This window comes from Mus musculus, chromosome 1 (genome assembly GCF_000001635.26).
Source record: "Mus musculus strain C57BL/6J chromosome 1, GRCm38.p6 C57BL/6J".
Classification (NCBI taxonomy): Eukaryota; Metazoa; Chordata; class Mammalia; order Rodentia; family Muridae; genus Mus; species Mus musculus.
Window position 1 is genome coordinate 78,172,099 of NC_000067.6, and position 20,941 is coordinate 78,193,039.

General features: G+C 43.1%; 1 protein-coding gene across 2 annotated transcripts in view; it reads right to left on the bottom strand.

Annotated features, from left to right (window-relative positions):
* Pax3 (paired box 3) overlaps positions 1–20,941 on the bottom strand; it is a 95,870-nt gene that overhangs the window by 70,832 nt on the left and 4,097 nt on the right. For both annotated transcript variants that reach the window (NM_001159520.1, NM_008781.4), the window contains exon 4: positions 20,344–20,478. In NM_001159520.1, the coding sequence (NP_001152992.1) occupies positions 20,344–20,478 (135 nt within the window). The remainder of the gene's footprint in view (positions 1–20,343; positions 20,479–20,941) is intronic.

Consider the following 20,941-nt stretch of genomic DNA (forward strand, 5'->3'; position numbering starts at 1 on the left):
AATGGACCTTTGTTATGTAATAAGAACAAATCAGGGTGTGCTTAAAGCTACACCTCTCCTTCCTCTCTCTCGAGCCAGCCTGGTGGGACGTGGGAGCAGAATTAATAAACAAAATAAGTTTTCCAACCTGCACGTCCTCTCACACGAGGCGAATAGCACACAACTGTTACGCTATGATTCTCCTTTTTATTTCAAACAATAATAATAACCACATGACACTGGCGTGCTGGGGGCAGGGAGTAAAGCTTATCTTTTTCTGTCTTCTTTAATCGCCAGGAACGTCCCTTGCCCCATTAACACCAGAGTACGTAAGTTCGTTCTCCAGGACCTTAATGCCAACAGCTATTTCTTCAGCTGCTGGATTGAGGTAGGCAAGATGGACACTATTTAATTAAAACTCTGGCTGCTGGTTAGAGAAACACTTCCCTCCCCGAAAGTGTCCACTGGTCACATCAGAGGTGTCTGCAAAGCTGGGTGTCAAGTAAACAAAAGAATGTGGGGGAAGAAATGAAGGAATGCCAAACTTCAGCCCCTGATCCATCCTTGCTTTTAAGTCTCCTAAAGGAATATTCCGTTGCAGTTACAAGGATGCAAAGCCTAGCAAAGACTACTGCTGGATGGTCCCAACACTTCTGTTATGGCGTCTTTTTCTTTCCTTGTTTGTTTGTCTCTTGGGGGGGGGGTGTCTCTTAAGAAACATATTGTCCCTTTTAGATAGTTTAGTATTTCTTGGGACGACAGCAGAAAAAAAAGAAAACTGCAACTTCAACAAAACAAAGCAGATGCCAGGATGTTTTAAAAGTCGCACCTGGATTTACTTCCCTGGCTAAGCAGTGCCCATCATTCTAACAGAAGCCAATCCAGACAGCCAGAATTCACTGCCCCTCGAGTGAATTCAGAGTCTGGTGTTTATTTGGTTCCTGTGGAGAGGGCCTTTAAAATCTGATGTGAGAAATCTATTTCACAAAAAGGCTCATGAGATAAAATATACAGAACCCTTGATGTTTGGAGAACGTTTAGAGTTAAGGGTTGGCCACCTGGGTTCTACTCTACAAGTCCATTTCCTCTAGGTTTCTAATTCTCAAAATGAATTGTTGAACAAAATCTTTACAAACACTTAATCTGAATGTCCTTGGTGAATATATATATATATATTCCAGAGCATGCCAGTCATGTCAGTCTCCCTTTAGGATTTTCTCACTTTAGTTGGTAAAAATTTATATTTGTATTTATAATTGATTGCAAAATTATCTTTCATAGTACATCTTCCTTATTAAGAAAGAAAGAAAGAAAGAAAGAAAGAAAGAAAGAAAGAAAGAAAGAAATCCTTTAACAGCAAAGAAAATAGTGGTCCAGTTAAGTGCTCTCCTCAAGTGCTCAGATGACTTTAATCAGAATATAATTCCTGTCTAAAGGAAAGGGGAAGAAGAAGAAAATGAAAAGAAAGAAAAGACCTGCTTTTGCTACTTTAGAGTGGAAATGTTATTAAAATATCCAAGATGTCTCAATATTTTAACTTGAAACATATGTATTTTTGCATTCCCTAAAATGTTTTAATGTTTTTATATAGTTAAACAGAATAACAACTCTTCTTCGGATCTCAACTAGCACTTCCCTAAGAAAACACGAGAGAGAAAAAATAACTCGAGGAAATCAAATACTCAGATCAAGTACTGTGCGCCACCCCAGACTTGGCACAGCGTTATGAATGCTGCCGTTTTAAAAGTTATATGGTTATCTTGCTGTTCAAACTATATTAAGCAAATTTATGCCCTAACTCTCACAAATGTGACTTCCAACAACCTGTTGGAAGCCAGTCCCTGTATCAGTGTTAAGCAGAGGCTTGCTTATGGTTCAAAAGAGGGGGAGTTCAATACATTTGATTGTTTTGATTTGTATGGAGTTACTTAAAAAAAAAAAAAAAGAAAGAAAGAAAGAAAAGAGTCAAGCATTGGCTAGAAGTGGCTGGGATCAGGTTTCCTCTTTAATCTAAAGGTCAAGCTCTGCCTTTCACTCTTATCAAATAAAAAAATTTTAATTTGCAATTCAGAGCTCAAAATTGCAATATATTTGATCTCAGTACTGGATAATCAGTAAGAAAAATAGAAATAAACTCTTTCATATGGTAAACGGTAGTGGTTATTATTCTGGTTGGACAAGGGGTATATTTTCTCCTAATAGTCTCATTTTATAGCGTTCAGCCTTGATTTCAAAAGATTAGTAAATACAGCAACATTTGCTTACATGTGTTTCCACAAACCTACTTAAGATAAAGAAATATACAATAAAATTTGAACCAGAGATATTTGATACATTAAAAAGTTATATGTGTAAATATTAAAATTTCAGAATGCACCCTGTGTTGGTTTTTATCATTCAGTCTCTGCAGTGAAGGATTGAAATACATGAATGAATTCCTGTCCATTTTCAAAATATACAGCTTAAAAGTCCATATGTTAAGTGTCGACTGTTGAAATAAATTTCCATAAAAACAAAACGATAAAAAGGTAGAGGGGGGAAAAAACTTAATAAAATCTCCTCTTGATAGACCATGACATTGTGCCTTGTGTTGTTTTCAGTCCAAAAAGAAAAAGGTCTTACATTCTTTCAAAGTTTCTATAATGCTCACAGCAAGTCTCAAAAAAAAAAAAAAAGAAAGAAAGAAAGAAAGAAAAGAAAAGAAAAGAAAAGAAAAAGAAAAAGAAAGAAAAAAGAAAAGAGTTTTAGATTTTAAGTGATTTCTTCTTTACAAATTTTTTCCCAAATTGTTTTGCATAGAAGACGTTCATTGTCACAAATAACATTTTCAAAGATTTTTTGGATGTATCTTTGTGTCTTGACTCAAGGCAAAATAGGAAAAGAAAAATAGAGAAAAAAAGAAACTGTTTCTTTTCCCAGTTCTGTTTCTGACAACAGTTTAGTTCACTCACCTAACATATTCTTAAGATAAAGTGGTGAAGAATCAGTCAGGGTAAGTGAAGGCCAGGCACTCTTGTCTAATACTCCCCTCCCGTCCCCACCTCTCCCTCCCTCCCTCCCTCCCTCCCTCCCTCCCTCCCTCTCTTTCAAGATCATTTCAAGTACTGACTTGGTCAGCCAGAATCTTTGTATCCCTGGAAACAGAAAGAAGTCACTACCATACTTCAGAAGGCAATACCATTTCTATATAAATACAGAATTTTAACAGCCTCAAAACAAAGCCTCATACTTTCCCAGCCTCTTCTATAAGCCAAGTTTTGTGGGCAAGAACAAGGAAGCACGCATCCCTTGTGTGGACAAGGCAGAGATCTGATCACATGTAGGAACACACAGAGAGAGCTGTGCCTTCTCAGTTTCTGAACCTACCTGCCACCCTCAGGTTCCTAAAGCCTTCCTGGCCCCACCCAAAGACAAGACAAGACAGGATAGCCACTTGACTGGGACATTGAGTTATGGCCTGTTCGCCCTGGTCCTGAACACCAGGATACCCCACTAAAGCAGCTGCCTAGGACTACCAGGATTGGTGGTGGTGCGACATCACCACAGCCACCACTGCCTGCCGGAGTTGAAGGCTTCAGCTTTCACTTTGTCTTGTATTTGTATGTTTCAACGAATAAGAGATGAAGGACCAGAGAGTCACAGCAATCTAGCCATAGAAATATTTGCTGAGACTACAAATATTTGCAGAGCATCTGCACAGGGCTTCGTGCCTCCTTGACCACTAAGGGAACTAAGGCCCTGACAAAGTAGGATTCTGCCTGCCTGTTCTCTAGTGAGCGAGGACTCCTCATCTGTGTGTAAGGTGTCAGTCTCAGGTATCTTTTCGGGGGTTTCTGTGGGCGCCAAGGAAAGACATATACATAAACTGCCTGACTCACAGTTGAGCTCCCTGAGTTAACAATACAAGGCACATATTAGAAAGAGCCATGCTGGAAGCTCTCCACACATGGAGAGGACCAGAGCATCAGCCCTGAGATGAATCTATTCTCACACATGACTGGGCTGTGTTCCCATACCCCATACAGGTGCTTGCAACCTTACCCCACCTCTGCTGAAGACAGAGGACAACAGATGCTGCAGCAGTTGAGACTTAGATGCACCCGTCTTGAAAAGGAAACCCATCACATCTTAGTTCTTGCATCATTTGCAAAGATCCAGGGAAGTTAAGGCATTGCTGGGATCCCTGTCAGAGCCACAAAAGGGTTTGCCCAGGTGTAGCTAGCTCCGTGAGCTCATTAGCTCTGTGGAGAATCTACCTCTGGAGGCTGAGGATGGGGCTCGATTAGTAGAACGCCTGCCTGGCATGCGTGAATCCTCAGCAACCATAAATCAGGTGGGACACCGCTGTATTCCCAGCACTCTGAAGATACAGGCAGGAGAATGGAGTGCTTATGATCATTTTTGGCTACACAGCAAACTGGAGGCTAACCTAAGCTACATAAAACTACGTCTCAAAAACAAACAGTAGGGAGAAAACCCACTTCGGACAAGTGTCCCTCCTAACAGAGGTGGTCTGTTGTTAGAGTCTTAAATCCACGGACTCAATATTCACAAAATATTAACAGACTCTAACTCCCGAAGTTAAGATCCAATAGGAGCCTATGATAAATTGAATAGTACATAAACTAAGAACAGAGAAAATAAAGCCCTGCTCTTAATCCAGAGCCTCGTGGCTTGTGTCCTCTAAAGTGGTGTGTTTCTGGAACCCAAGCATGTGGCTCAGTTGGTAGGAATGCCTGTTTAGCACACATGAAGCCCCATGTTCAACAATCCCTAGCATCACATGACCCAGCATCTGGACTCTGGATTCTAGCAGCTCTGGGGATATGAGCTCTCTAGGCTGCTGCATCCAGAAAGAATATCCCTCATATCTTTCTCAGGTCCTCTGAAGGAGGACAGAGGCATGTCCTTAGACATCTGACAAGTGTCCATTGAAAGTGAGAGAGCTCAGATCAGTTTGACCGCGTAGGAAAAGCTTTCGGATGGGAGACAAGATGAGCCCCACGCTGTGCATTCCTGATCTATGGCTCTGAACCTGGAAGGCCTGCCATGCTTGTCCCTGGCTCAATAATTGCCAAGAAGACCAGAAGACCAAAACACCAAAGCCAAGGTCCTTCCCTGACACAGAAGATATGGGAACATCAGAGTGGAGAATTCTTTGGGGTCAGCTTGACTCCAGCACTTCTTGGACAACTCAGTGGAACACTGCCTTCTGGGTCCTCCCTAACAGCAAGGAGAGCGCTCTTGGCTAATCTGATCCTGTCTGCACATATTCGAGACAGGATGTGCTGGGAGGAGGGGCACTGGGAACCTGGTCCTTTCCTCCTCCAGAGGCTTACCTCCATGGATGCCTCTAATCTCACCTTCCCTCCATATTAAATTGGCCAGTACCAAGATCCCTTTGCAAAGTGATGACGCCTCTGACAGATGAAGCTGTTGGGTTTCCATATGAACAAGGGCAAGCCGAATGGAAATGATGTGTGTGTGTGGTACGGTATCATGGGAGGAGGCAGGTGGAAGCAAGACAAGAGAGAGAAAGGAGGAGAAGGGGCCAGCCCAGAAACTGACTTCTCCCCCTACCCACATGCCAGTGGATGAAGGGAAGCATTTTGAAATACCTTAGGAGAGGAGGGTAGAGGACCAGGAGATTCTCAAGCATACCTTTGGAAAAGGTGAACTTGTTTAGGGGCCATGATGTCCTATAAAGAACTATCTGAGTGACAGTTCATTTTATACTTCCTAACGTTTTTCCAAAAGGATTTCCCATGTACAGAAATGTCAGTATGAAAGATAGGCATTGGGGCTGGTGAGATGGCTCAGTGGGTAAGAGCACCCGACTGCTCTTTTGAAGGTCAGGAGTTCAAATCCCAGCAACCACATGGTGGCTCACAACCATCTGTAACAAGATCTGGAGCCCTCTTCTGGAGTGTCTGAAGACAGCTACAGTGTACTTACATATAATAAATAAATAAATCTTTAAAAAAAAAAAAAAGAAAGAAAGAAAGATAGGCATTGTCTCTCCTCATGGTTTTAATGTGGCTTTTTCCTTTTAAAAAGTAGAAAAGATTCATTTGTGGTGGTGGTGGTGGTGGGGAGTCATTAAAACAATGACACTAAATTATAGTCATTGCATAAAAGGATGAAAGTTAGCCAACAACGACACGGACAAAATTCAGTTCTGAGTAGTATTTCTAACAATGAAATGATTTCTCGTCTATATGACCAACGTAAAGGCTGGCTCTCCAATGCAAATTAAGCCTGGCTTTTGAGCCATGCAAGAACTACATCCCCTTACTCTACTTCCTGACAGTTCCTACATCCCAAGTGTCCACTGGCATTGTCTTCATGGAAGCCCAAAAGGCATAGCTCAGACAAGAGGAAGACACATAGAAGCCACCACTCATTGAACAAGCTGAAAGAAGCCTCAAAACTGATCCCTAGATGAGTGAGGGTTGGAGGTGCCACTCTGACCTTCCACTAGAGCCATGTTCCCATCTAAAAACAGCTTCCCCAATACCAGGGCATCCTCCCACCTAAGCACACTGGAGTCTTGTTCTTTGGGATTTCTGGCCTGACATTTTATCCCAAGTCATCCCTTTGCCCTCTTCTCCCAGACAAGCACTCAGCAAGTATTCAGAGCTTGGCAGGACCAGTGACCACAAACAGACATTGGCTTCCAGTAAGAAACTATAGACATTGCCCTTCTACTGCTTTGTCATGAATGTGTGTTGCATGCAGACACATGCCATGGATGTGACTGCATAATAGCAGGCGGTCCCCACCTGGAAGGCATCCACCCTGATGAGCTTCCAAGTGTTATTTTTACTTTGGAAGATTACCAGTCTACCCCCAGCATTGTGAGGATCCTTCTTAGAATGGATTCCCAGGCCTTTTAGAAACAGTCTGATAGGATGTCAGAAGGCCCTAAGCATTCCAGACCCTGAGAGCTCACCTACTTGGGAATTATAAAATGGAAAATGGAAGCTCACCATCTCTGAGATGGACTCATGAGTCCCTTCTTATTCTTAAGAATTTCTGAGAATAGGCATGGGGAGATGGCTCAGTGGGTAAGAGTTCTCGCTTTGTAAACATGAGACCTGAGTTTGAATCCCCAGGATATATATATATATATATATATATGTATATATATATATATGTATATATATATATATATATATATATATGCATGCAAGAATGGCTGTGCATGCCTACAACCCCAGCCCTGGGGGATAGAAACAGGTAAACCCCAAGAGCTTTTTGGCAAGCCTAAATGATATCTGATTACATGGGAAAACCTGTCTCAAGGAAAAAGATAAACCGTAAGAGAAAACACACACATGCCCTGCCTGCTCTGGCTCCCACACAGCATTTACTAAACACTCACATATATGCAACAGGTACCACACACATACACAGAGAGAGAGAGAGAGACAGAGAGACAGAGAGAGACAGAGACAGAGAGAGACAGAGACAGAGAGAGAGAGAGAGAGTTTACAAACTGAAATTAAGAGTGTCTCTCCTAGGGTTTGAGAGACAGCTCAGTGATTAAACATACTTGTTCTTACAAAGAGCATGGCTTTGGTTCCCCACACCCACACATTGGCTCACAACTATACCCAACTCCAGTCCCAGATCTCCAGGATCCGTTTTCTGTAGGCATCAGGCACAAATGCAGTGCATATAACATGCACACAGGCAAAACATTCATATACATAAAATAATAATAGAATCTTTAAAAAATAATAATTAACTCTCCCAAAAGACATCTGCTCAGGGCGATGAAGCTAATCCCCTAGGGGCTGACTCGGTTCATCGTCTCTCTTTACCTACAAATAAAAGCATTTCAAGGCTGGGACAAATATCCGAAGTTCCATCACTCTGCACATGGCGGCCCTGAGACAATTCATTCATGGTCTAAGTTTCCTAAACGCAACATTGCAACCACGCGTAAGGATCTTCCTGTCGGGATTAGCCACCCGAGCATCTTCCCTCCTACATAGGGGGCTGGATACTCTTACAGGTAGGAATGAGACGAAGCCACAAAAGATGGGTCTGACTCAATTCAAATCACACAGCACACACGGGTGCTGGAAGAGGTAAAAGGCCACTTCTGACTCTCCCCGGATCTCTGCAGCTGTCCTTAAACACCAAGTCGGTTTACACTGCCTAACTGACCACTTCAGATCTCACAGGCAAGGCAGAGGGGATCCGAGAAGCTAGTGGTGTCTCTCTCAGCTTGCAGAGAGTGTGCCTTTCTGCCTCATGCTGACATGAGGTGCTGAGCATCTTGGGATGGCCACGGGAGGAATCAAGAGAAGTCTTGGTTTTCTTTTCTGGTTTTTTATTTAGCCAGTTAAGACTTTAATTTTAGAAGGCTTTTATTTCCCTGGCCCTTTATATTTGTCCTGCTGCTAGATGGTCTGCTCCTAAGGAGGGGTGGCTTGAAAGAGTTCGTTCATAATATATACGGCCATCACCTGCCTCCCCATCTCTGGGTGTTGGGGGGTGGCTTGTCTTTCCTGATAGTTGGAGCACAGCTCTTTCTGGCTTGACTCAGACTAACTCCCAATTGAGGGAAGTCTGAGGAACCGAGTTCCCAAGCATCAGACTTCAAAGGAAATAGGCCAAAATGATATGAGGGAGGTAAGATATGTGGTAAAATATAGGAAGTCTTTTGTGTGTAAGAAGGGAACGGATACATACTCCCTTAAAATGTGCAACATTAAAAGTCAGCCATTACCAAATGCAAAAACCCCAAGTCAGCACTTCTCAAAGTTAGTTACAGAATAGTATAGTTCAAAGCCAGCTTGAAGATCCTTGGAAGGCAATTTCTCTTTTATAGCTTAATGGTTAGAATAACTTGCTTCTAAATTTTATAAACTGCCCATAATGACTCTAGTACAAAAAAAAAAGTTTAATACCTATTTTAAATAGAAGTGAAATTAAATAAGTTGTAAACAAAAAAGAATTTTAAAAGGACCCAATAAGTAGAAGAAGAGGATTGCTTAGGAATATTGGAGATGTTTCTAGAAGGCATTCACTGCTGGTGGAACAAGCAGTCATTTAGTAGTCATTTAGTAGTAATTTCAAAACTTCCACCCACGGACTGCGACTGGGGGAAAATGTCTTGTCTGCCTAACACAGGGTCCCTCCCACAGGGCAAACACTCTCCCACTTTTCAAATGGTCAGCTTCCCCACCATCTGTTCTCCAGGCATAACCTAAGTTCCAGCAAAGCTCTCAAAATCACAAACACCGTCCCCTTATTTTATAAATAAACTCACATCTGTGCCAACTGGCGCTGTCACATTGGAAACAGTCTGACTATAAAATAAATCAATCTCTGCCAATATAATGGAATACTATGCAGCTATACAAACAGGGCTGAGAAAGCCCTTGAGAAGAGTAATTGCTGAGACCTAACATAGATTTTTGTTTGTTTGTTTAAAAAGAGGTAGAGTTCCGTTGACACGGAAAATTGCCATTTCTGTAAAAGGTTTTAAAAAATGTATACACCCATGAGAGACAGATGGAGGTAGGAGTTAATGAGATGTTTGCTCATAGGTTCCAGAAAAACAAGGTATTGATTGATATCTAGCAGGCAGAGGAAAGAAAATATGTTACCCTGAGTTTTTGTATAGCTTTTGAATTTTGTACAAAGCAAGAGTTTTATCCGCCCCCAAAATAAATATGGTGGTTTGAAACGATAAATTGACTGGAAGCCTGTGGCATCTGAGTGTTGGCTTGTTGGGAGATGATTTCAAGAGAGGAAGCCTGTCCATGGAGCAGAGAACTGGCTCACAGACGGGGAAGTATCCTCGCATCTGAAAGCCTTCAGGGGGGATAGAGGGCATGCAGAAAAAAGGTGGCATGCTCTCCAATAAGTTTTTATCAGTTTACTGGGGCCCGGGCCAGCCAAGGAGCAGCGACTGCCTGCTGTGCTGCCTAAGCCGCAACAGCTGCGTAAACCGGCCGTGCCCCAGCTTGACCTATTTCTGAGACAGTTCAGAGCAGTGCATGCGGGGGATAAGAAAACAACCTTCCATGCAGCCAGGGCCTGCATAGTCACAAGGCTCCAGCCAGAGACAGGGGCAGGAGCTCTGGGTCCCCCAGCCTCATGACTAAGCTACTTTCATTTCATTCACAGTGCAAACCAGCAATGGAAGACAGACAGGCAGACAGGCAGACAGGCAGACAGACAGACAGACAGACAGACACACACACACACACACACACACACACACACAGCATCACCACCACTTTTGGGCGCGTGTGGGGATTGATAGAAGGAAATGAAATTAAAAGGTCATTGTAATTTAGCCTCCACCTTAAGATGGCTGCTTTAGAAAACTTCAAGTCTAAACTCCAGTTTTAAGAAGGATTACACACAAAGAACTGAGGATGTACCAGGTAATCTCACGTGGAAGTGCAGAACTTCCAAGAACATTTAAGAATGGGTAGGCTGAAAGGGGCAATAGTGGGAAACAGTGGGGAACACCTCTAATTAATCAGGTTTCCAAATTTCAGGAGCAAAAACTACTACGTTGAGATCAACTTTCCCAAAGCAGTTTGCCTGTCTTTGAGCAGACAAAATGAACAAACAAATAAGCAAAAGTTTGCAAACAGCAAATTCACTGGAGAGAGAAAAGCAATAGCCTGGCACGAGAAAGGAGTTAAATATCCTTTGACACTCAGTGAACTATTTAGAATGTTGTCATTTTTCAGAGCTCTGAAATCAGTGAAGTTTTCCTACTAAATAGCTACCTGTGAACTCAAGTTGCTGGTGTGGAGAAAGAGTGGTGTGTGGAGTAAGTGTGTGTGTGTGTGTGTGTGTGTTCTTTGTTGCTAAGCCTTGAATGAAGCTTTTATCTGCCCTTGGGCAGAGCCCATCTGCTGGTCTGTGGGCTGGTCACTTTCTCTCAGCATGTTTAGAGTTTTGTGTCCTCCACCACCGCACCAGGACTTAGAGCTTTGCTAGGATAGATGTGATTTGCACACAACCGTCTTCTGACTTGTTTTCACAGGACCTTTGGAAACTGGCATGACCCACTTCATCTCAGGAAGTCACACCTACATAGTCTGAACTGCTTGGTCTCAATTCCAGAGACTCCTTGGTAAGGCAAAGCCCGGCCAGCCACTTTTACTCTGGGCAACGTGTTCTTCTAGAGCACAAAAAACATACAGAAAAGTACTAAATCAAACAGGCCAAAAAACACTCGATGCACCAATGACTGTCAACCAGGAGACTGTCCAGTGTAGGCTTCAGAAAAATGAAGGCTACCATTTTCTTTACAATAGTATAAACTACACCAATTAATTTTCTTTAGTTCAAATTAAACTCAGCTATGATAATTGAGAGAAACAAACACACTTACCCTTCAGACACTATTTTTTAATGATAATGATACATTTGAATATTAAACTTTAGGACACATGGTTGAGATGGGGGTGGGGGAGGAGTAATAAAATGCATCCTGGAACTGTTGATCCCTGGGTTCAATTCATAGCACCAGAGAAATTAAATAAACAAACTCCATATTTATTCTAGAACTTCATGCTAAGAAATAAGAGAGGATATATGACTGCTGGCTTTTTAATATATCTATGTTAATCTTTTTTTTTTTAATCACAAAATGAAAGTGCTGACTTTCTTCTAAAATACAAACAAGTGACCAAATCTGTATTGACTATAAACACAAAAATAAATGGAACCAATTCCATGCTATAATACAAACTGTGACGTAATTAACTTTCTTGACTATTGTATCCTATTTGACTTGTGATGTCCATCCGATGGTTTAAGACCAAGGGCATTTAGTGCTACGGTTATTTCTAGAGCCATACTTACTAGTTTTATTTTTAAGAGCTACATTTAAGTTTCTATAAATTTACTTTTTGAATTTTTACTGTGATCTTATGAATCATTACATGCTAAGAATAGAGCTGTAACCCACTTCCTCATCCTTGTTGGTCAGTGCTGAAGAGACTCCCTTGCTCATTGCAAAGCATTTTAATCAGCTATTTCTGAATGGGATCTGTTGAGTTGGATCCAGAACAAGCAGAACTGGCCCCTCGAATTCTGGTTTTAATATGCGATTATAGATGCAATAAAACTGAACAGCTAAAAGCCCATAAGAAAATTTACCCAGGAAATTACTGAATGGGTCTAAGGACACAGACATACAGTAGGTTGGGGGTTTGGTTTTGGTTTTGTTTTGTTTTATCGGTTTGTTTCTGACATGAAGTCTAGCCTCCATGGGAAAGATCATTCGTCACTTCAGGAAAAGAACATAAAATTTCAGATGACTTAGATAGACTTGCCTTGGCCCAATGGGGAATGTGTGTTCTTCTCTTTTGCTTTACTAAAAATCCTGCAGTGGAATTTTAAATGCTGTAAACTTTTTGCTATTTGCCATGTAAACTAATTTGTCTTCTCAACAATTTCCCTTTTGGGAGAAAAGTGTATCAAATCAAGTTTTAAATTTTACCCAGGTGCTCCTTATTGAAATACAATTTCTTCTTCTTCTTTTTTTTTTTTTTTTTTTAAGAGAAGTAGTCGTTTATACAGCAGAAATATCTGTTCCTTTTTATCAGGAACAAAGGAAAGCCAGAAAACCAAGGTAAGAATTTATAAAACCTGTGTGATTATCCTCAGCTACATTTTCATGTCTCCCTTTTGACAAGGGCAACTTTCTACACTTGATCTTAGCCAAAAGGCAGGGAAGTGGTCAAGGGCAACTTTCTAAGGTAGTGGTTCTCAACCTGTGGGTCGAGACCCTCTCAGGGTCAAAGGACTCTCACAGAGGTTGCCTCCCAGGATCAGAAAACTCAGATAATTTCATTACAATTCACAACAGTAACAACTTTACAGTTATAACGTAGCAATGATGGGGGTGGGGGGAGTGTCACCACAGGGGAAGAAACTGTGTTAAAGGGTCTCAAGGTTAGGAAGGTTGAGAAGCACTGTAATGTATCTCAGTCAACTAGACAGTGGGTGATGACTACTAATGTCACAATGGCAACTGGAAATGTCTCACTGTTTCAGTTTTTAATCCCAGCAGACACCACTGGAGGGGGGCTTGCTAGAGGGGTAATATTCTATTGACAGCAAAAACTGCCCACTGCAACGGTGGTAGAAAAAGAGGAGAATGCCTGATTTACTGAAGACTACTGTAAACAGGGGTGGGATGGGATGGGGGGGGGAGTGCTAGCTTTCCTAGTAAGACAATGGTTTTCAACCTGTGGGTCACGCCTCCTTTAGTGGCATCAACCAGCCCTTTCACAGGGGTTATATATCAGATGTCCTACATATCAGATATTTATATCATGATTCGTAACAGTAGCAAATATACAGTTATGAAGTAGCAACAAAAATAATCTTATGGGGGCTGGAGAGATGGCTCAGCAGTTAAGAGCACTGACTGCTCTCCCAGTGGTCCTGAGTTCAATTCCCAGAAACCACTTGGTGGCTTATAACCATCTGTAATTAGATCCAATGCCCTCTTCTAGTGTGTCTGAAACAGTGACAGTGTACTCAGATACAATAAATAAATCTTTAAAAAAATAATAATCTTATGGTTGGGGGTCATCATACATGAAGAACTACATTGAAGGGCCGCACCATTAAGAAGGTTGAGAACCTCTGCCAGGGGGACATGGGGCAGCCATAGGGCGATCTTCTTCCCCATGTTGATGTTCATCTGCAGAGGGAATAACAAGGTCAAAGTTCTCTTTCACTTTCTCTATCTGCACATGACACATAGCGAAGTTTATGGTGTTTTAAATTTTGCTGCAGGATTTTAAATGAGACAAAATGGAAGAAAGAACCTCAGCAAAATCATAGCTCCCCTGATGGAGCCAATCTGTTCTTCGATCTGTAATCTTGTCTTGGTACTAAGATCAGGCCCAACTGGAGATCTGGGATCTACAGTCTCCCTGGCAATGTTTGAGCACACAGTCTAACATTCAAGAGGAGAAAGTTGCTTAACTCTGTATGTATATAAAAGGCATGTACACATAAAAGACAATAATGATGTACCTGAGCCAAGAAAGGCAAACCATCACATAGTCTAGCTGACTCTGACTTACAGCTCTATCAGTTCCAGGCAGCTATGCCACATTGAAATGATTGATCAGTTATGCTAGTGAGTATTTAAACATAGGTGGATCGTTAATAAATAAATTAATTGTGAGATAACATAGGTGATTCTGACATAAAATAATTTTAAAGCATTTATAATATAAATATATGCAGTATTGACTACATGCCAAGATGCACCTTGTTTAAGAACGAAAAGGTAAATAATAAAATTATAAAGCCATTATTTAGAAGCAAAATGCTCACTGCAAAGGAGTTCATAGAGCTTCATACGGTGGCACATACATTACATAGAGGGAAATATCCAAAGCCTGACTCTGGCATAAATTGTAGAACCTCAGAGTAATTTGTTGGAATTTGCAAATTAAGCACAGAAATGGTATATTTCCAAAGGAGCCCTTGAAAGATTTTTTTGCCATCATAAAAAAGGGAAAACCAATGCAAACATATTAAATTATTGAACAAACAAAAACCTAATAGTTGATCTAAAAATCAACAATTACAGAAGTCATGATGGAATTCAGGTGTTTTGTTTTTGTTTTTTTTGTTTTTTGTTTTTTTGTTTTTTGTTTTTTTTCCCCAGCAGTCAACATGTGGGAATGCACTAAGTTCTGTGCTGTTACCTCAAACTCTGCCGGCTCAAACATAATAGCTTGCAGGATAAATATGCCTTTATAAAGCCCAATTCTTAATTGCTTAATTCTTAGTGATCAATAAACACCAATGACAGACGTTGAATACACAAATGCATATCTGCTCCCATATTACAGGGATTTTAAAATATACAAGAGAATTGTCTAACTATCTGTAAATACAAAATTATGGAGCTGTCGCACACAGAAGGATGTAGCCACTACACCTCACAATCCCCTGTGCTCTGTACTCTCCATCTAATTTTACATGTAAAAATCTGGTATCTTTTCTACACACCATTCCTTCCTGGATGGCAATTACATATTTAGAGAATTTGCCACAAGACAGTAGCTCCTCTTCCCCCTCCCTAAAGGAGAATCAACTTGTTAAAAAAAATTTTTTTTTTAAATTACCGTCTCAGGTCTCAGTCTCAGACTCAGTTCTGAACACGAAATCGCCACAGGATAATTGAAAAAACACCCTTTGAGCCTTCTCTATAAGACAACACTACGGAACTGGTTTCAGTTCCTGTTTCTTCAAGGAGAGCGTGGTCAGTTCCTCCTTAGAGATTTCAGAGGAAAAGGAGGATTTTCCAGAACAGATAAATTGAAATGATCCTGCTTTGATCTGTGTGGTAAGAAGCCTTGACAAAAGAAGGTGGCTACTGAGGGGCTGACAGTGGTATTAACAAACAGCTACTTAATCAATATTTGGCCAGAGCTGCAGAAAACGCCCCTTTCAGATTTTAATTCCTAGTTGTAAAACTACCCTAGAGGAGCCAGTGAGATAAGACACGAAGCTGACTGCTTAATTGCCCTTTAGTGGCTGGAGAGTTACACGGTACAGTACACTCTTGTCCTTAATAGTTCCTCAATCTTCATTTACTGAAGTGCATAAATAAGTTACCTGTCATAGGGTCCCACTGAACTGAAACTTTCTGGGTCCCAGGCCAGGCCAAACTTGTCACTGGGCTTTTCATTTTTCTGGCCATGTATTAGTATATGTTTTGAACATCTAATCTCATGATTAAGAAGGTTTTTGTTTTGTTTTGTCCTCAGAACATTCATGGATGTTGGAACAGCTAGGGTTTGGTGCAATGCTCCTATTCACTTGATTGATTTCTGTATATTCCACTTGCCTGAACCGAGGCACGCTTTCTGGTTCCGCCTCACCGCCCGGGTGGGTTTTATGACTTAGCCCTGGGGACTCTTAAATGACCCTTCAGTAATTATTACACACTGGAAGCCCCTACCTCCTGTTCCGGTGCTATCAACAATCACATCAAACCCCAAAAATAAACATATGATTTCAAGCATTAATTAGAAAATCTGCATGTTTTCAATAAGGCTAAAAAGTAAGCATACAGCAGTCACCCCAGTCCAAGAAATTAAAATAAAAATGCTAAGGGCAGACTCCCCCCTATACACACACACACACACACACACACACACACACACACACACACGCACGCACCTTCCCATTGTTTAGGCTAGTATGTTATTGCAGTATGGTGACCCAATTCAAGTACTGTCATCACCAAGACTTTTTTTTAACTGGGGGGGGGGGCTTTCTTTGAGAGCAAAGGCTTCAAATTTTTAAAATTAGCTTCAAGTCCAGATATGATGCTGATAGCAGACTCCAGGTCCTGGTAAATGAACTTGAAGAATGGTCAGGAAGTGCCCAGCAATAAAATATCTGGGTCCAAATATCTGTGATGCTATGCCCCATTATTTTAATCTGTGGGAAAGTTTACCCTGTGCTTCCATGCCACACCAACCTGACACCAACAACTCCCTTCCCTACCAACTTGGAGGAAGCAAATGGCTTTGCTTTTCACAGGACTCCATTCGAGCGTGCTTTCAGTACTGGAAATGAAATAGTCTATGAAACTTTACCTTTTTTTTTCTTTTTTGATTTTAATATATATACATTTTAAAATCTGACGTCATTTGTTAGTGAGTTTAGAAGAGAGCATGAGTTTACACACAAAACGGTCTCGAGCAAAACTTTTTTAACACTTTCATTTTTTGAAAATTAAAAAAAAAGAAAACCCTTTCCCCCCCCCAAATTGAAGAAATTTGAGGGTGAATATCGGCTCCCAGTGATCCTGTGTCCGAATTCTCTGCTTCACTCTCACAATTGTTACAAACCTCCCACGCTTTTTTGCGTCCCCCCCCCCCCCAAAAAGGGAAGAGTCCTGTGAAAGTGTGTCTCCAGTCCCAATCAAAACATCAATTTGGCAAACTGGCCTCTTTCCCCTTGCGCTCCCGCACGGCCACTTCAAAGCCAAGCCAACAAGTCCGTAATTGTAACGTTGCATCTAAATATTTAAGCGAGAGTCTTGCCGTCGCGTGTCCATCTACAGTCCCCGTCTGTCCGGTAATTCCATTACCGCACAAAGCAAAAATGTTGCCCAAAACTCACAAACAGGAAAAGCGTCACCCTGCTGAGAGGGAGGGAGGGGGTTGGGAAGAGGAGGAAGAGGAGGAAGAGGCGGAGGGGAGGGGGAAAGAAGGAGGGGAGGAGGAGGAGAAGAAGAGGATGATGAAGGAGCAGTTTCTATCGATTAGTCACCGCTTTTGTGTTAAAGGCTTTCTTTAAAATAAGAAAAAAATGGGGGAGGTTGCAGAAATTTCACTAATGTGAGCCTCGGGCTAGGGAGGGTAGAAAAAAAAAAAGGAGAAAGAGAGAGGAGAAGAAGGGGGAGGCGGGCTGTGTCTAGATGAAAGTGAGAGGGACATAAAGGAGGCAATTGAGTCGGCTGCAGCCGGGCGGGCTAAGCTGCGGGCTGGCCGGAGCGCGGGGAGGGGCGGCGCGGCGCTTTGGCGCAGGGCGCAGCAGCGGGGGCCCGAGCTATTGTGGCGGCGCCCGCGGGCCCGCTCTGCCGCGCCGGGGGAGGAACAGAGGCGCCCATTGAGTTGCCACAGCCTGGGGTGCCTAAGCTCGAACTTCGCTGGTCCGGCTGCGCCTGCTACGTCCGCGCTTCTGCTCCAGGGGCAGGGGTGGAAGGTCCCCGGACGCGCACTCCTTTTCTCACCAGGGTGCTGGAGCAGGAAGGATGGACTCGGCAGGGGTGCAAGGAGCCTTGGGTCGCTTTTGAGCGCCCAGCAGGATGCACACGCTGCCTGTGCGGCTGCGCAGCTCTTGGATTGGACAAGAGGAAAGGAAAATTGGGAAAGACAGAGGGGACCGTTTAGGAAAAGGGACAAGATCGTGAAAAGAAGAGGGCGCCTCTGACCTCTTTCTGGGTGCCTTTCTCCCTGCATCCAAGGGTCTGCCAAGCAGACCCCAGGCCAAATGTGTGTCCAGGATAGCCAGTCTCAGCAGCAGGTACCAGGCCCATCTGGCAAGAGCACACAGCAGTGGTGGGGACACACGAAAGTCCCTCCTCCACCAGCTTTTCCCTCCCCTTTGCCAAGAATCAGAGAGCCTTTTCTCAACATCCATTCTATTTTACAAGTGGGACCGCGAGAGACTTTTGATGCCCAAACAACAGAGGGGGGGATATTTGAGGTTTCTAGACTTCAAACTGCATCTTACTCTTTTCCTTTCTCTGGGCCCCTCTTGCCCTCTAGGGTTCATCCGGAAAGGAAGCTGGAGGCACTAAAGGGACCCAGGCTGCGTCTTCCTTGACAACCCCAAATTAAATTAGACTTCAGCTTCTGAGTGTGTGTGTGTGTGTGTGTGTGTGTGTGTGTGTGTGTGTGTGTGTGTGTTTTCAAGGACACAGCCCCCACTGAGGGAAACACTCTGATTTTAAAAATGGTAGCAATTGCCCTTGAATGGCAACCGGCCCAGCTAGACGACCCAAAAGACTAGAAACATTTTGTAGGTGAAATGGCCACTTTTTCCACGCTGGAGAGTCCATAAAACTTCCTGGCTCGGCAGCTACTGGGGCTCATTGAATAATTCATCCCTCATTGCAAGCCCATAATGTCTATTCTGGGCCCTTTGTGGGGCTGTTTTCTCTTCTTTTCTCCTTGAATTATAAAAAGGTTGCCTTCCTTTGTTCCCATCACGCTGCTCTGAGCTGCAGCTTTGTCTGGGCCAAGCTAAAGTGTGAGTTTCAATGGACTCTCCAGGCTTTGTCTCCCAAGTTCATCTCCAAGTGTAGATTGTGTAGAGAAGGCCTTCTTTGTAAACGCTGGAAAAGTTGTACAAATGTTTGACCAGCTCATTTGGGACGTTTTGTCTCCTGGGCCTCGGTTGTTGCCGCTGTGGGCAAGCGGCTGGTCTGCCTGCCTGCCACTTCTAGCAACAAGTAGCTAAGCCATGGATCCCAGCAAGGCCTCTCCCATTAACTAAAGGCCCTTCTAGTCTCTGCGTTTTGGGAGCCCATTCCGCCTACAAGAAGTCTGGGTCCTCGGCCCCTGCCTTCTTTTATCCTAGCACCTCTAAACTGCAGCTAGGGCTGGAATAAAAACAAAGGTGACCAGGAAAGTTCTCCTGGCTCACAACGAGTTCACAGAAGCCCCCCCCCCCCCCGCAGTAAGCGACAGCGTGTGCTATCTCTCTGCTTAACCGCCTTTCATTTGGGGTGCCTTTTCTTGATCATATGTGTGTCCCAGAGCATCTGGGCTTCCCTCTATCAAAAGCTCTGGCATTTGGTCAATAACATTCAACTCTAGATGGTGAAGAGGCAGCATTTGAATTAGTTGGTAAAGCAGCTTTCCTGGAAGGCCAAAATTGTCCCAAGGTAGAGAAATAGATGGATCAGTCTGTGGTACTAGATCTATGAAGACACTTATCTTCCTCCTCTTCCATTTCAGAAAGTCCCTGGTGGAAAAAGGGTTCTTTCTTTTTGCAAATTTTTATGTTCGGAGATGACTCCAAACAGGTAACAGGGAAACAGCCTATATAATTCTCAATCCCCTAAAGGGAGGTTTTTCTCTTGGTGCTGACAGGTCACAGCCAACAAGGACTGGGTGGTCTGTACCCCTGGGGGGGGGGCAAAGGGTATAACTTCACAAGGGGCTCAAGTACACAGATCCTTTAAAGATATAACCCACCACTTGGGTACAGGAGGTTGCCAGACACATACAGGTTAAACCTTATCCCTCTTGAAAACAAATGAAAAGTGGCCAGCTTATATACACACATGCACACACATATTTATAATCATCAGGGATAGGGCACCTTTATGCTCCCACTGCCCAAAAGAACCATATTCTCATTAATTCCCTCCCACATGCAGTTTTCCCAGGGTGTAAAAGCTACGTCAAGTTCTCAGACTTAATTAGTTACCCCCACATTCTTGGCCCATATAATTTTTCAGAGAATTTTAGTTTCCATCTTGAAAGTGTCCACCTGCAACTCATTTCAGACTTCTCAACTCTAAGGAACTAAAAATGGTGGAGAATAAAACTCACAATAAATTGGACTTAGTATTGTTGGAACGTGGCTCAGAGGTACAGCACTGGGCCGATCATATAGGAAACGCTGGATTTGCTCGTCAGGAAATTAAAATAAAAATTAGAATAGAGAAGATTTTTTAACGCCAAGTACCTCTCTGGCCTTTCACTTGAATGTCCTTCCCTCTAACCTAAGCCGGAGGTGAGCTCTGAGATGAGCCACTGCTGGCCTGCGGTTGCGCAGACCACAAATCTCAGCGCGCGGCCCACTGGGCCCTCTTACCTCGCTCACTCAGGATGCCATCGATGCTGTGTTTAGCCTTTTTCTCGCTTTCTTCTGCTTCCTTCCTTTCTAGATCCGCCTCCTCCTCTTCTCCTTTTCCAAATTTACTCCTCAGGATGCGGCTGATAGAACTCACTGGAGAAAAGAGGAGCGCACACGATTGAGAAGCATGGAAGGAGGGGGAAAGATCCCAAAAGACACCTCAAAGGCCCAGCTAACGTACTCAACCCTCTCCCTACCCTTGAGCAGGGCTCAGTGCTGTGTTCTGCATCTGTGAGCATCCGGGGCTTCTGCCTTCTCTCGGTCTTAAACTGCTTTTCTCTGTCTCCATCTTACGTTAAAACCCTCACACTTTCGTGGGGTTTTAATTACTTAGACTGGAGATGAAACCTGAAGATCTCGCACCTCCAATTCAGAACCGAGAAAGGTTCCTCCTGCCCCTCTCCGAGGATCGGTTGGCTACTTGTCTCTGAACACTCTAAAGAGACTTCTTCCACCAGCTTCACCCTTCACCGTCCCCCCTCCCCACCTGAAGACACTGGTCCCCCGCAAAGGCCTGGGAAGAAGAACCACAGAGGGCCTGTCGCCTGCAAATCAA